Source organism: Ranitomeya imitator, chromosome 2, assembly GCF_032444005.1.
Source record: "Ranitomeya imitator isolate aRanImi1 chromosome 2, aRanImi1.pri, whole genome shotgun sequence".
NCBI lineage: Eukaryota > Metazoa > Chordata > Amphibia > Anura > Dendrobatidae > Ranitomeya > Ranitomeya imitator.
The window spans coordinates 2497501-2514201 of NC_091283.1; the positions used below are offsets into that span (position 1 = coordinate 2497501).

Sequence of the window (16701 nt, forward strand, 5' to 3'; positions counted from 1 at the left end):
AGATATACGGATGGGTGGATGGAAGGATAGATATATTGTAGATAGATGGATATTCAGATGGGTGGATGGAAGGATAGATATATTGTAGGTAGATATATGGGTGGATGGATGGAAGGATAGATATATTGTATATAGATATACGGATGAGTGGATGGAAGGATAGATATATTACAGATGGATAGATATACGGATGGTGGATGGAAGGATAGATATATTACAGATGGATAGATATACGGATGGTGGATGGAAGGATAAATATATCTTAGGTAGATATACGGATGGGTGGATGGAAGGATAGATATATTGTAGATAGATGGATATTCAGATGGGTGGATGGAAGGATAGATATATTGTAGGTAGATATATGGGTGGATGGATGGAAAGATAGATATACAGGTCCTTCTCAAAAAATTAGCATATAGTGTTAAATTTCATTATTTACCATAATGTAATGATTACAATTAAACTTTCATATATTATAGATTCATTATCCACCAACTGAAATTTGTCAGGTCTTTTATTGTTTTAATACTGATGATTTTGGCATACAACTCCTGATAACCCAAAAAACCTGTCTCAAAAATTAGCATATCAAGAAAAGGTTCTCTAAACGACCTATTACCCTAATCTTCTGAATCAACTAATTAACTCTAAACACATGCAAAAGATACCTGAGGCTTTTATAAACTCCCTGCCTGGTTCATTACTCAAAACCCCCATCATGGGTAAGACTAGCGACCTGACAGATGTCAAGAAGGCCATCATTGACACCCTCAAGCAAGAGGGTAAGACCCAGAAAGAAATTTCTCAACAAATAGGCTGTTCCCAGAGTGCTGTATCAAGGCACCTCAATGGTAAGTCTGTTGGAAGGAAACAATGTGGCAGAAAACGCTGTACAACGAGAAGAGGAGACCGGACCCTGAGGAAGATTGTGGAGAAGGACCGATTCCAGACCTTGGGGAACCTGAGGAAGCAGTGGACTGAGTCTGGTGTGGAAACATCCCGAGCCACCGTGCACAGGCGTGTGCAGGAAATGGGCTACAGGTGCCGCATTCCCCAGGTAAAGCCACTTTTGAGCTACAGAGAAGCAGCACTGGACTGTTGCTAAGTGGTCCCAAGTACTTTTTTCTGATGAAAGCAAATTTTGCATGTCATTCGGAAATCAAGGTGCCAGAGTCTGGAGGAAGACTGGGGAGAAGGAAATGCCAAAATGCCTGAAGTCCAGTGTCAAGTACCCACAGTCAGTGATGGTGTGGGGTGCCATGTCAGCTGCTGGTGTTGGTCCACTGTGTTTCATCAAGGGCAGGGTCAATGCAGCTAGCTATCAGGAGATTTTGGAGCACTTCATCCTTCCATCGGCTGAAATGCTTTATGGAGATGAAGATTTCATTTTTCAGCACGACCTGGCACCTGCTCACAGTGCCAAAACCACTGGTAAATGGTTTACTGACCATGGTATTACTGTGCTCAATTGGCCTGCCAACTCTCCTGACCTGAACCCCATAGAGAATCTGTGGGATATTGTGAAGAGAAAGTTGAGAGACGCAAGACCCAACACTCTGGATGAGCTTAAGGCCGCTATTGAAGCATCCTGGGCCTCCATAACCTCTCAGCAGTGTCACAGGCTGATTGCCTCCATGCCACGCCGCATTGAAGCAGTCATTTCTGCCAAAGGATTGCCCACCAAGTATTGAGTGCATAACTGAACATTATTATTTGATGGTTTTTTTGTTTGTTATTAAAAAACACTTTTATTTGATTGGATGGGTGAAATATGCTAATTTATTGAGACAGGTTTTTTGGGTTATCAGGAGTTGTATGCCAAAATCATCAGTATTAAAACAATAAAAGACCTGACAAATTTCAGTTGGTGGATAATGAATCTATAATATATGAAAGTTTAATTGTAATCATTACATTATGGTAAATAATGAAATTTAACACTATATGCTAATTTTTTGAGAAGGACCTGTATTGTATATAGATATACGGATGGGTGGATGGAAGGATAGATATATTGTAGGTAGATATACGGATGGGTGGATGGAAGGATAGATATATTGTATGTAGATATATGGATGGGTGGATGGAAGGAAAGATATATTGTAGATGGATAGATATACGGATGGGTGGATGGAAGGATAGATATATTGTACTGTAGATATACGGATGGGTGGATGGAAGGATAGATATATTGTACGTAGATATACGGATGGGTGGATGGAAGGATAGATATATTGTAGATAGATATACGGATGGGTGGATGGAAGGATAGATATATTGTAGATAGATATACGGATGGGTGGATGGAAGGATAGATATATTGTAGGTAGATGTACGGATGGGTGGATGGAAGGAAAGATATATTGTAGATGGATAGATATACGGATGGGTGGATGGAAGGATAGATATATTGTAGGTAGATATACGGATGGGGGATGGAAGGATAGATATATTGTAGGTAGATATACGGATGGGTGGATGGAAGGATAGATATATTGTAGATAGATGGATATTCAGATGGGTGGATGGAAGGATAGATATATTGTAGGTAGATATATGGGTGGATGGATGGAAGGATAGATATATTGTATATAGATATACGGATGAGTGGATGGAAGGATAGATATATTACAGATGGATAGATATACGGATGGTGGATGGAAGGATAGATATATTACAGATGGATAGATATACGGATGGTGGATGGAAGGATAGATATATTGTAGGTAGATATACGGATGGGGGATGGAAGGATAGATATATTGTAGGTAGATATACGGATGGGTGGATGGAAGGATAGATATATTGTAGATAGATGGATATTCAGATGGGTGGATGGAAGGATAGATATATTGTAGGTAGATATATGGGTGGATGGATGGAAGGATAGATATATTGTATATAGATATACGGATGAGTGGATGGAAGGATAGATATATTACAGATGGATAGATATACGGATGGTGGATGGAAGGATAGATATATTACAGATGGATAGATATACGGATGGTGGATGGAAGGATAAATATATCGTAGGTAGATATACGGATGGGTGGATGGAAGGATAGATATATTGTAGATAGATGGATATTCAGATGGGTGGATGGAAGGATAGATATATTGTAGGTAGATATATGGGTGGATGGATGGAAAGATAGATATATTGTATATAGATATACGGATGGGTGGATGGAAAGATAGATATATTGTAGATGGATAGATATACGGATGGGTGGATGGAAGGATAGATATATTGTAGGTAGATATACGGATGGGTGGATGGAAGGATAGATATATTGTAGGTAGATATACGGATGGGTGGATGGAAGGATAGATATATTGTAGGTAGATATATGAATGGGTGGATGGAAGGATAGATATATTCTAGGTAGATATACGGATGGGTGGATGGAAGGATAGATATATTGTAGATGGATGGATATACGGATGGGTGGATGGAAGGATAGATATATTGTAGGTAGATATACGGATGGGTGGATGGAAGGATAGATATATTGTATGTAGATATACAGATGGGTGGATGGAAGGATAGATATATTGTAGATAGATATACGGATGGGTGGATGGAAGGATAGATATATTGTAGATGGATAGATATACGGATGGGTGGATGGAAGGATAGATATATTGTAGGTAGATATACGGATGGGTGGATAGAAGATTGTGACATATAGATGAATATTAGTTAGATATGAGATAGATGTAGAGGGATCTGTCGTTTCACTCTTTTCTCCGAACTCTTGACATCTGTGGGTTGTGGATAAAACCTAATTTGCAGAGAAATCTACTCTAGAAGGGATATGCAAATGAGGGTAGAAGTGCTGTGGGCGGCACAGAGCCCTCCCTGCCTCATCCTCAGCCTAACTCCTCCCTCCACCAGGTGATTGACAGCTCTGCCTACCAGTCATGTAGTGGAGGGGCTCTATCCCGCCCAGGGCAGGTCCATGTGCAGGTGTCAGCGGTCTCGGGGCTAGAATGAGACGACTGATTCACTTTAATATGTGAGATGGACAAATTCATAAATAACAGTGGATCTTTGGGGCCCAGTGATGTCCTAGGGCCACGGCGTGACTGCAGACTCTGTACCCTCCAAAAAGGAGAAAAAAGCTAATGCCTTAAAATTTCAACATTTTATTAAGGTCAGATTAAAAATGAGTTATGGATAAAAAATAACGACAAAGAAAAGTATAGTAAAACCGTGGAGATTCAAGCTTGAGGAGGATTCAAGCTTGAGGAGGATAATTTGCATATTCCAGGTGCCTTCTGGGAAAAGCGAAGAGTCTCCCTAAGCAAGAAGATCGTTGGGTACAGCCGGGACCAGCTGCTTGGAAAGCATCACCAAACCAGGGATTCAAGCTTGAGGAGGATAATTTGCATATTCCAGGTGCCTTCTGGGAAAAGCGAAGAGTCTCCCTAAGCAAGAAGATCGTTGGGTACAGCCGGGACCAGCTGCTTGGAAAGCATCACCAAACCAGGGATTCAAGCTTGAGGAGGATAATTTGCATATTCCAGGTGCCTTCTGGGAAAAGAGAAGAGTCTCCCTAAGCAAGAAGATCGTTGGGTACAGCCGGACCAGCTGCTTGGAAAGCATCACCAAACCAGGGATTCAACCTTGAGGAGGATAATTTGCATATTCCAGGTGCCTTCTGGGAAAAGAGAAGAGTCTCCCTAAGCAAGAAGATCGTTGGGTACAGCCGGACCAGCTGCTTGGAAAGCATCACCAAACCAGGGATTCAAGCTTGAGGAGGATAATTTGCATATTCCAGGTGCCTTCTGGGAAAAGCGAAGAATCTCCCTAAGCAAGAAGATCGTTGGGTACAGCCGGGACCAGCTGCTTGGAAAGCATCACCAAACCGCGCGCCGTTAGGACATTATTGCAAGAGAGCTTGGCTGAGTAGATTACACAAGAAGGAAAACACACAGCAAGTCAGCAGGATCTAGGAGCAACATGGCAGATGTGACAACCTACATGGTGAGCTGCAGCATGTGCTACATGTTCACAGATCGACCAGAAGAAGAATCCAATTTCACCTGTCAGAAGTGTAGACTAGTGGCCCTTTTAGAAGAAAAGGTGCGGGGTCTGGAAGAAAGAATAGCAACTTTGAAACTCATCAAAGAGAATGAAGACTTTCTAGACAGAACAGAAGCATCTCTACTGGTCACAGAAGGTGAAAAAAGTGTCAGAGAACCTCCAAAAGCAGATGAGTGGAAGCATGTGACCAAAAGAAGCAAGAAGACGATGGAGAAATCACCAACCACACAACTGAAGAACCGATATCAAATCTTTGTAGAGGATGAATATGGCACACCTAAGGATGAAGCAATACCAGCAAGCAAAAAAGAAAAGGGCACACAGCAACAAGTGACAGCAAAAAGTACAGCCAAGAAGCAACGAAGAGTGGTGGTGGTGGGAGACTCACTACTGAGAGGCACAGAAGCAGCCATCTGCAGACCGGACATAACCGCAAGAGAAGTATGCTGCCTTCCAGGTGCGATGATCAAGGATGTGACCGATAGGATACCAAAGCTCTTCAGCTCCAAGGACGTCCACCCATTTCTTCTGATACATGTTGGCACCAATGACACGGCAAGGAAGGACCTACCGACAATCTGCAAGAACTTTGAAGAGTTGGGGAAGAAAGTAAAGGAACTGGATGCACAGGTAGTTTTTTCTTCTATCCTTCCAGTAGACGGGCATGGCACCAGGAGATGGCACAGGATCCTTGATGCGAACAACTGGCTAAGACGATGGTGCAGACAACAAGGATTCGGATTCCTGGACCACGGTGTGAATTACTTGTACGATGGACTCCTCGCCAGAGACGGACTACACCTCAACAAACCTGGGAAACACACATTCGCCAGAAGACTCGCTACACTCATCAGGAGGGCGTTAAACTAGAAGAAGAGGGGACGGGAAGAAAAACATTAGACTGGAACAAAGAAGACCCAGGAAAACATACTCAGAAGGGAGGTAAGAACATTTCTAAAACAATCCACAGTGAGGAGATTGGAACAAAACAAAATCCTCTAAACTGCATGCTCGCAAACGCCAGAAGCCTGACAAACAAGATGGAAGAACTAGAAGCAGAAATATCTACAGGTAACTTTGACATAGTGGGAATAACCGAGACATGGTTAGATGAAAGCTATGACTGGGCAGTTAACTTACAGGGTTACAGTCTGTTTAGCAAGGATCGTAAAAATCGGAGAGGAGAAGGGGTTTGTCTCTATGTAAAGTCTTGTCTAAAGTCCACTTTAAGGGAGGATATTAGCGAAGGGAATGAGGATGTCGAGTCCATATGGGTTGAAATTCATGGAGGGAAAAATGGTAACAAAATTCTCATTGGGGTCTGTTACAAACCCCCAAATATCACAGAAAGCATGGAAAGTCTACTTCTAAAGCAGATAGATGAAGCTGCAACCCATAATGAGGTCCTGGTTATGGGGGACTTTAACTACCCGGATATTAACTGGGAAACAGAAACCTGTGAAACCCATAAAGGCAACAGGTTTCTGCTAATAACCAAGAAAAATTATCTTTCACAATTGGTGCAGAATCCAACCAGAGGAGCAGCACTTTTAGACCTAATACTATCTAATAGACCTGACAGAATAACAAATCTGCAGGTGGTCGGGCATCTAGGAAATAGCGACCACAATATTGTGCAGTTTCACCTGTCTTTCACTAGGGGGACTTGTCAGGGAGTCACAAAAACACTGAACTTTAGGAAGACAAAGTTTGACCAGCTTAGCGATGCCCTTAATCTGGTAGACTGGGACAATATCCTCAGAACTAATAATACAGATAATAAATGGGAAATGTTTAAGAACATCCTAAATAGGCAGTGTAAGCGGTTTATACCTTGTGGGAATAAAAGGACTAGAAATAGGAAAAACCCAATGTGGCTAAACAAAGAAGTAAGACAGGCAATTAACAGTAAAAAGAAAGCATTTGCACTACTAAAGCAGGATGGCACCATTGAAGCTCTAAAAAACTATAGGGAGAAAAATACTTTATCTAAAAAACTAATTAAAGCTGCCAAAAAGGAAACAGAGAAGCACATTGCTAAGGAGAGTAAAACTAATCCCAAACTGTTCTTCAACTATATCAATAGTAAAAGAATAAAAACTGAAAATGTAGGCCCCTTAAAAAATAGTGAGGAAAGAATGGTTGTAGATGACGAGGAAAAAGCTAACATATTAAACACCTTCTTCTCCACGGTATTCACGGTGGAAAATGAAATGCTAGGTGAAATCCCAAGAAACAATGAAAACCCTATATTAAGGGTCACCAATCTAACCCAAGAAGAGGTGCGAAACCGGCTAAATAAGATTAAAATAGATAAATCTCCGGGTCCGGATGGCATACACCCACGAGTACTAAGAGAACTAAGTAATGTAATAGATAAACCATTATTTCTTATTTTTAGTGACTCTATAGCGACAGGGTCTGTTCCGCAGGATTGGCGCATAGCAAATGTGGTGCCAATATTCAAAAAGGGCTCTAAAAGTGAACCTGGAAATTATAGGCCAGTAAGTCTAACCTCTATTGTTGGTAAAATATTTGAAGGGTTTCTGAGGGATGTTATTCTGGATTATCTCAATGAGAATAACTGTTTAACTCCATATCAGCATGGATTTATGAGAAATCGCTCCTGTCAAACCAATCTAATCAGTTTTTATGAAGAGGTAAGCTATAGACTGGACCACGGTGAGTCATTGGACGTGGTATATCTCGATTTTTCCAAAGCGTTTGATACCGTGCCGCACAAGAGGTTGGTACACAAAATGAGAATGCTTGGTCTGGGGGAAAATGTGTGTAAATGGGTTAGTAACTGGCTTAGTGATAGAAAGCAGAGGGTGGTTATAAATGGTATAGTCTCTAACTGGGTCGCTGTGACCAGTGGGGTACCGCAGGGGTCAGTATTGGGACCTGTTCTCTTCAACATATTCATTAATGATCTGGTAGAAGGTTTACACAGTAAAATATCGATATTTGCAGATGATACAAAACTATGTAAAGCAGTTAATACAAGAGAAGATAGTATTCTGCTACAGATGGATCTGGATAAGTTGGAAACTTGGGCTGAAAGGTGGCAGATGAGGTTTAACAATGATAAATGTAAGGTTATACACATGGGAAGAGGGAATCAATATCACCATTACACACTGAACGGGAAACCACTGGGTAAATCTGACAGGGAGAAGGACTTGGGGATCCTAGTTAATAATAAACTTACCTGGAGCAGCCAGTGCCAGGCAGCAGCTGCCAAGGCAAACAGGATCATGGGGTGCATTAAAAGAGGTCTGGATACACATGATGAGAGCATTATACTGCCTCTGTACAAATCCCTAGTTAGACCGCACATGGAGTACTGTGTCCAGTTTTGGGCACCGGTGCTCAGGAAGGATATAATGGAACTAGAGAGAGTACAAAGGAGGGCAACAAAATTAATAAAGGGGATGGGAGAACTACAATACCCAGATAGATTAGCGAAATTAGGATTATTTAGTCTAGAAAAAAGACGACTGAGGGGCGATCTAATAATCATGTATAAGTATATAAGGGGACAATACAAATATCTCGCTGAGGATCTGTTTATACCAAGGAAGGTGACGGGCACAAGGGGGCATTCTTTGCGTCTGGAGGAGAGAAGGTTTTTCCACCAACATAGAAGAGGATTCTTTACTGTTAGGGCAGTGAGAATCTGGAATTGCTTGCCTGAGGAGGTGGTGATGGCGAACTCAGTCGAGGGGTTCAAGAGAGGCCTGGATGTCTTCCTGGAGCAGAACAATATTGTATCATACAATTATTAGGTTCTGTAGAAGGACGTAGATCCGGGGATTTATTATGATGGAATATAGGCTGAACTGGATGGACAAATGTCTTTTTTCGGCCTTACTATGTTACTATGTTACATATGCAAAAAATATGGTGGACCGCACCAATGCGGGAATATGCCAGAGTTTACCAAGATGTATGTAGCTACAGATACTCAGTAAAAAAAATATATGCAATGAAGGTATATATATATATGAGGGGTAAATGCTCATGCCAACAGTGGGTAAGTGAGCCCCTTTTTGAACAGTATAGACAGTGGATACAGTATCACAACAATAGATAAATAAGGTGCAAGTGCCCAAGTAAAAACAGGTAGAGAAGCCGCCTAACGGCTATTGATGAAAAAGGAAAGAAAGTGTCATGCGTAGCGAAAGGTAAACCGGATTAGGAGTATAATGCTAGTAGCATAGGCATATTACCTGTAAGGTGTGGACCAGGAACCCCGACGCGCGTTTTGCGTGTGGCTTTATCGAAACGCCCGTCCGGGTTCTTTTCTTTGTCGTTATTTTTTATCCATAACTCATTTTTAATCTGACCTTAAAAGCTAATGCCTTAAAATTTCAACATTTTATTATCTCTTTTTTGATGGATCACTCTTTGTTGTATTGTGACTGCAGACTCTGTACCCTGCATCGTCCCTCCCTGCACATTGCAATAATTGTGGCTACTAAGTAGTTGTACATCCGTCGCTCTGCCCTAGAAATGCGCTGTCATCTCTGAATTTCTTTGTTTTCCAGAACCTTATAAAGAATCTTCCGGAACAGAAGGAGCTGAACTCCTTGTCACAGCTGAGGGGCGAGTACGAGGACCTGTGCGAACCGGAGCAGTTTGCAGTCGTGGTACGTAGCGAGCGCAGAGCAATAACTCAGCCGCGCCTGTCGTCTGTCAGACGGAATAAAAAGAGACATTTCAATGGCGTATTGATTTCCCATTATAGTAACTACTTACATTGGCGAGAGAGCGGCCCACGCCTCCCGCAAATATTACTTATCCCAGACCGGCCACATCCAGAGCGGCTGCAGAGATCCCTAATAATAAACAATGTAGTCACGGGGTCGGCGGCAGCGAGGCGTCCGTCATCAGAGCGGTCACTCCTGTAACACAAAGAATCAACTCCTAGAAACAATGGGGCTCAGGCCCACGCCTCCCACTAATATTACTTATCCCAGACCGGCCACATCCAGAGCGGCTGCAGAGAACCCTAATAATAACAATGTAGTCACAGGGTCGGCGGCAGCGAGGCGTCCGTCATCAGAGCGGTCACTCCTGTAATACAAAGAATCAACTCCAAGAAACAATGGGGCTCAGGCCCACGCCTCCCACTAATATTACTTATCCCAGACCGGCCACATCCAGAGCGGCTGCAGAGAACCCTAATAATAACAATGTAGTCACAGGGTCGGCGGCAGCGAGGCGTCCGTCATCAGAGCGGTCACTTCTGTAATACAAAGAATCAACTCCAAGAAACAATGGGGCTCAGGCCCACGCCTCCCGCTAATATTACTTATCCCAGACCGGCCACATCCAGAGCGGCTGCAGAGAACCCTAATAATAACAATGTAGTCACGGGGTCGGCGGCAGCGAGGCGTCCGTCATCAGAGCGGTCACTTCTGTAATATACAGAATCAACTCCAAGAAACAATGGGGCTCAGGCCCACGCCTCCCACTAATATTACTTATCCCAGACCGGCCACATCCAGAGCGGCTGCAGAGAACCCTAATAATAACAATGTAGTCACGGGGTCGGCGGCAGCGAGGCGTCCGTCATCAGAGCGGTCACTTCTGTAATACAAAGAATCAACTCCAAGAAACAATGGGGCTCAGGCCCGCGCCTCCCGCTAATATTACTTATCCCAGACCGGCCACATCCAGAGCGGCTGCAGAGATCTCTAATAATAACAATGTAGTCACGGGGTCGGCGGCAGCGAGGCGTCCGTCATCAGAGCAGTCACTCCTGTAATATACAGAATCAACTCCTAGAAACAATGGGGCTCAGGCCCACGCCTCCCGCTAATATTACTTATCCCAGACCGGCCACATCCAGAGCGGCTGCAGAGATCTCTAATAATAACAATGTAGTCACGGGGTCGGCGGCAGCGAGGCGTCCGTCATCAGAGCGGTCACTCCTGTAACACAAAGAATCAACTCCAAGAAACAATGGGGCTCAGGCCCACGCCTCCCACTAATATTACTTATCCCAGACCGGCCACATCCAGAGCGGCTGCAGAGAACCCTAATAATAACAATGTAGTCACAGGGTCGGCGGCAGCGAGGCGTCCGTCATCAGAGCGGTCACTCCTGTAATACAAAGAATCAACTCCTAGAAACAATGGGGCTCAGGCCCACGCCTCCCGCTAATATTACTTATCCCAGACCGGCCACATCCAGAGCGGCTGCAGAGAACCCTAATAATAAACAATGTAGTCACGGGGTCGGCGGCAGCGAGGCGTCCGTCATCAGAGCGGTCACTTCTGTAATATACAGAATCAACTCCTAGAAACAATGGGGCTCAGGCCCACGCCTCCCGCTAATATTACTTATCCCAGACCGGCCACATCCAGAGCGGCTGCAGAGAACCCTAATAATAACAATGTAGTCACGGGGTCGGCGGCAGCGAGGCGTCCGTCATCAGAGCGGTCACTCCTGTAACACAAAGAATCAACTCCAAGAAACAATGGGGCTCAGGCCCACGCCTCCCACTAATATTACTTATCCCAGACCGGCCACATCCAGAGCGGCTGCAGAGAACCCTAATAATAACAATGTAGTCACAGGGTCGGCGGCAGCGAGGCGTCCGTCATCAGAGCAGTCACTCCTGTAATACAAAGAATCAACTCCAAGAAACAATGGGGCTCAGGCCCGCGCCTCCCGCTAATATTACTTATCCCAGACCGGCCACATCCAGAGCGGCTGCAGAGAACCCTAATAATAACAATGTAGTCACGGGGTCGGCGGCAGCGAGGCGTCCGTCATCAGAGCAGTCACTCCTGTAATACAAAGAATCAACTCCAAGAAACAATGGGGCTCAGGCCCACGCCTCCCACTAATATTACTTATCCCAGACCGGCCACATCCAGAGCGGCTGCAGAGAACCCTAATAATAACAATGTAGTCACGGGGTCGGCGGCAGCGAGGCGTCCGTCATCAGAGCAGTCACTCCTGTAATACAAAGAATCAACTCCAAGAAACAATGGGGCTCAGGCCCACGCCTCCCACTAATATTACTTATCCCAGACCGGCCACATCCAGAGCGGCTGCAGAGAACCCTAATAATAACAATGTAGTCACAGGGTCGGCGGCAGCGAGGCGTCCGTCATCAGAGCAGTCACTCCTGTAATACAAAGAATCAACTCCAAGAAACAATGGGGCTCAGGCCCACGCCTCCCGCTAATATTACTTATCCCAGACCGGCCACATCCAGAGCGGCTGCAGAGAACCCTAATAATAACAATGTAGTCACAGGGTCGGCGGCAGCGAGGCGTCCGTCATCAGAGCAGTCACTCCTGTAATACAAAGAATCAACTCCAAGAAACAATGGGGCTCAGGCCCGCGCCTCCCACTAATATTACTTATCCCAGAACTGGACATCCCTCAAACATTAATACAAAGACAAGAAGAAAGTTACTGCTGGAAGCCAACGGCCACATTAAAGGAGCTGCAGGAATTCTGTCCAGTCCTGGATGTGTCCTACATGTGACCACAATGTCCCGTATTCTTCATAACTCCGATCCATGGAGTCAGATGCCATACAAAAAAATCATCCAACCCTGGCTATGTGTTACCAAAACCTCCATCACGTCTGCAAAACCCTGTGAGGAGCGGGTTACGTCTGTTGAGACCAAAGCTAACTCCGGTCATCACCAGATCACCATCCCTACAATGAGGCATAGTGGGGGCAGCATTGTGCAGTTCTGCCAGAAATTCACAGGGGACTGCATCAAAGTATTAGTGTAAGGGTGTGAAGATTTATGTAACTACATTGTTTTACTATTGTTTTCCACCTGAAAGGATTTCAGTTTTTCTCACTGGATTTGTGCAGGTTGTGAGCAATATTAAAGGGGGAACAGAGGGGTGAAGCCAAGACGAGCGAATGGGAAACTTGAATTCAGTTGGTCATGTATTTCTTCCAAGGAAATTCTATATTAAGTGTTTTTTTTGCTGAAATATCTTTTCACACCCCATAACATAATGAACATAAAATGTAAAAAATAAAATAATCCCGAAGCTCCGTGCTCCCCTCTTCAGCGCCTCCACTCACCAATGCCGCGTCCTCGTCGCATCTCCAGAGAGAGATCACAGCGTCACGAGGCGCAGGGATCCGACTGCGATGGCGGGATCGTAAGGTGCGGAGAGGACGAAGGCCGCGGAGGGGAGAAGTTAGGGGGTCCTGTGTGGTCCAGAAGTGGGGCGATCGCTGGCCGTCAACGCGTTTGTAACATTGATAGAATTAAATTTCACTCTAATTTATTCGCTCATCTCTACTGTATAAACTTCTTATATGCAATCTACCTATTATCTATTTATCTATTATCTATATATCTATTATCTATCATCTATCTATTATCTATCATCTATCTATTATCTATCATCTATCTATTATCTATCATCTATCATCTATCTATTATCTATCTATTATCTATCATATATTATCTATCTATTATCTATCATCTATCATCTATCTATTATCTATCTATAATCTATTATCTATCTATTATCTATCTATTATCTATCTATTATCTATCATATATTATCTATCTATTATCTATCATATATTATCTATCTATTATCTATCTATCTATTATCTATCATATATTATCTATCTATTATCTATCTACCTATTATCTATTTATCTATTATCTATATATCTATTATCTATCATCTATATATTATCTATCATCTATATATTATCTATCATCTATCTATTATCTATAATCTATTATCTATCTATTATAATAATCTTTATTTTTATATAGCGCTAACATATTCCACAGCGCTTTACAGTTTGCACACATTATCATCACTGTCCCCGTTGGGGCTCACAATCTAAATTCCCTATCAGTATGTCTTTGGAATGTGGGAGGAAACCGGAGAACCCGGAGGAAACCCACGCAAACACGGAGAGAACATACAAACTCTTTGCAGATATTGTCCTGGGTGGGTTAGAACCCAGGACCCCAGCGCTGCAAGGCTGAAGTGCTAACCACTGTGCTGCCAATATTATTGATCTATTATCTATCTATTATCTATCTATCATCTATTATCTATATCTATTATCCATCTATCATATGTTATCTATCTATCTATCATCTATCTATTATCTATCATCTATCTATTATCTATCTATTATCTATCTATTATCTATCTATTATCTATCTATCTATTTTCTATCTGTTATATATCATCTATCTATTATCTATCTATTATCTATCATATATTATCTATCTATTATCTATCTATTATCTATCTATTATATATCTATCTATTTTCTATCTGTTATATATCATCTATCTATTATCTATCTATTATCTATCTATCTATCATCCATCTATTATCTATCTATTATCTATTTATCTATTATCTATCTATTATCTATCTCTCTATTATCTATCATCTATCTATTATCTATCTATTATCTATCTATTATCTATCTCTCTATTATCTATCATCTATCTATTATCTATCTATTTTCTATCTATTATCTATCATCTATCTATTATCTATCTATTATCTATTTATCTATTATCTATCTATCATCTATCTATTTTCTATCTATCATCTATCTATCTATCATCCATCTATTATCTATCTATTATCTATTTATCTATTATCTATCTCTCTATTATCTATCATCTATCTATTTTCTATCTATTATCTATCATCTATCTTTTATCTATTATCCATCTATCCCTCTATCTGTTCTCCATCCTCCAGTGAGTCTGTGTGGATCCCGGTGGCGTCCGATCCTCTTGGATTCCACCAGTGGATTCTCCGGGAAGCGGCGATGCTGCGGCTGCTTTGGAGATGAGTAAATTACCTGCACAGAACGCTTTGGCCATTGATAGCATGTAGTAAGTGGCACAATTAACAGACTGAAGTCAGCGCGGCACAGAGCGATGCAATGTGGTCGTTATTGCTCGTTAATGGCCATCGACATGAATGGATACTAATGAGCAATAAGGAAAATTGCAATTCAGCTTTGAAGAGTGGAATTAAAAATAAATAAGGGGATAATTAAAGCTAAGTGCTACAATTTATCATGTGGTTTTTTTTTTGCAAAACAATGCGTTTTTCCTATTTCATAGAAGGTGCACATTTTTCCCCAATTACAAAATGTCCCAATTATCCGCTAAGGGCGGCTCCGCATAGGTTCCTATGAATAATAGAAAAGTTGTTCTGAGTTTTTTGGGAAAATAAGCAAAAGCAGCAATAATCGTAGAAGTTCAGATTACTGCAAAAAAGTTTGAAAATAGTTTATTCACGGTAAATATTATTTTAGAAATATGTTGCCTGTTGTGTAGACGAGTAGTAAAACTATTTCTGGCTCTTATGACTTGTATCCTGTGTTTTCACAATCGTTCATCTCTGCAGATTCTCTGTCTAATTCTCAGTTGTCTCTGAGCTCCTGGGAGGAGATTAGGTGAATGATGTCTCCTGCCTACCGCACACAGACGAGGGATTCTCGATATTCTCTCTAAGTCTCAAATATTCAGAGGCAGCCACAGCTTTGGGACATTATGTGAATCCAGATAAAACACTTATTAAAAAGTGTCAGCAGCCAGCAGGACATTATACAGCAGTACTGAGCAGTGTATCTGGGAGCCCAGCAATTCAGTGAGATAAAACACTAATACAGCAGTACTGAGCAGTGTATCTGAGAGCCCAGGACCGCAGTGTGATAAAACACTAATACAGCAGTACTGAGCAGTGTATCTGGGAGCACAGCAACACAGTGTGAAAAAACACTAATACAGCAGTACTGAGCAGTGTATCTGAGAGCACAGCAACACAGTGTGAAAAAACACTAATACAGCAGTACTGAGCAGTGTATCTGAGAGCCCAGCACCGCAGTGAGATAAAACACTAATACAGCAATACTAAGCATTGTATCTGGTAGCCCGGCACCTCAGTGAGATAAAACACTAATACAGCAATACTAAGCAATGTATCTGGGAGGCCAGCACCACAGTGTGATAAAACATTAATACAGCAGCACTAAGCAATGTATCTGGGAGCCCAGTACCACAGTGAAATAAAACACTAATACAGCAGTACTGAGCAGTGTATCTGGGAGCCCAGCACCACAGTGAAATAAAACACTAATACAGCAGTACTGAGCAGTGTATCTGGGAGCCCAGCAGCACAGTGTGATAAAACAGTAGCAGCATGGAGTACATTATACAAAAATGACTAAGCAGTGTAGTTGTATGTTGACCTCTGACCTGAGATAAAACACTTAATAGAAAACGGGATCTGTGTGTGTCTATGCCTTTCAGTTTCTCTTCCCTTTAATATGAAGCTGGAATCTGACCCTTCTGTGACTTTGCAGTCAGTCTTGTGTTTTGGTGGATGGGTTTTATGCTTCCATAGGCAATGATGAGTTCAGTGGCAGAGGGAAGAAGAAGTCGCTCATACTGGAGAAAGGTGGAGATTTATCTACAATGTTACAAAGTATCTTATATTCACTTCTGCTATGTATGATCTGCAGAAAAGACTGTGCATTTTATAGGAGTTTCCTATTGGATAAAATCTCTGGGGCTTCATTTATAATAGATGACTGTGTTGTTGTGCGAGGATCGGGTGTGATCCACAGGGAAGCGGAGGGGAGAGATCAC

At 42.4% G+C, this 16701-nt stretch overlaps 1 protein-coding gene across 4 annotated transcripts in view; it reads left to right on the forward strand.

Annotated features, from left to right (window-relative positions):
- DIAPH2 (diaphanous related formin 2) overlaps nucleotides 1-16701 on the forward strand; it is a 1874941-nt gene that overhangs the window by 1036064 nt on the left and 822176 nt on the right. For all 4 annotated transcript variants that reach the window (XM_069746079.1, XM_069746080.1, XM_069746081.1 and 1 more), the window contains one exon: nucleotides 9607-9708. In XM_069746079.1, coding sequence (XP_069602180.1) covers nucleotides 9607-9708 — 102 coding nt within the window. The remainder of the gene's footprint in view (nucleotides 1-9606; nucleotides 9709-16701) is intronic.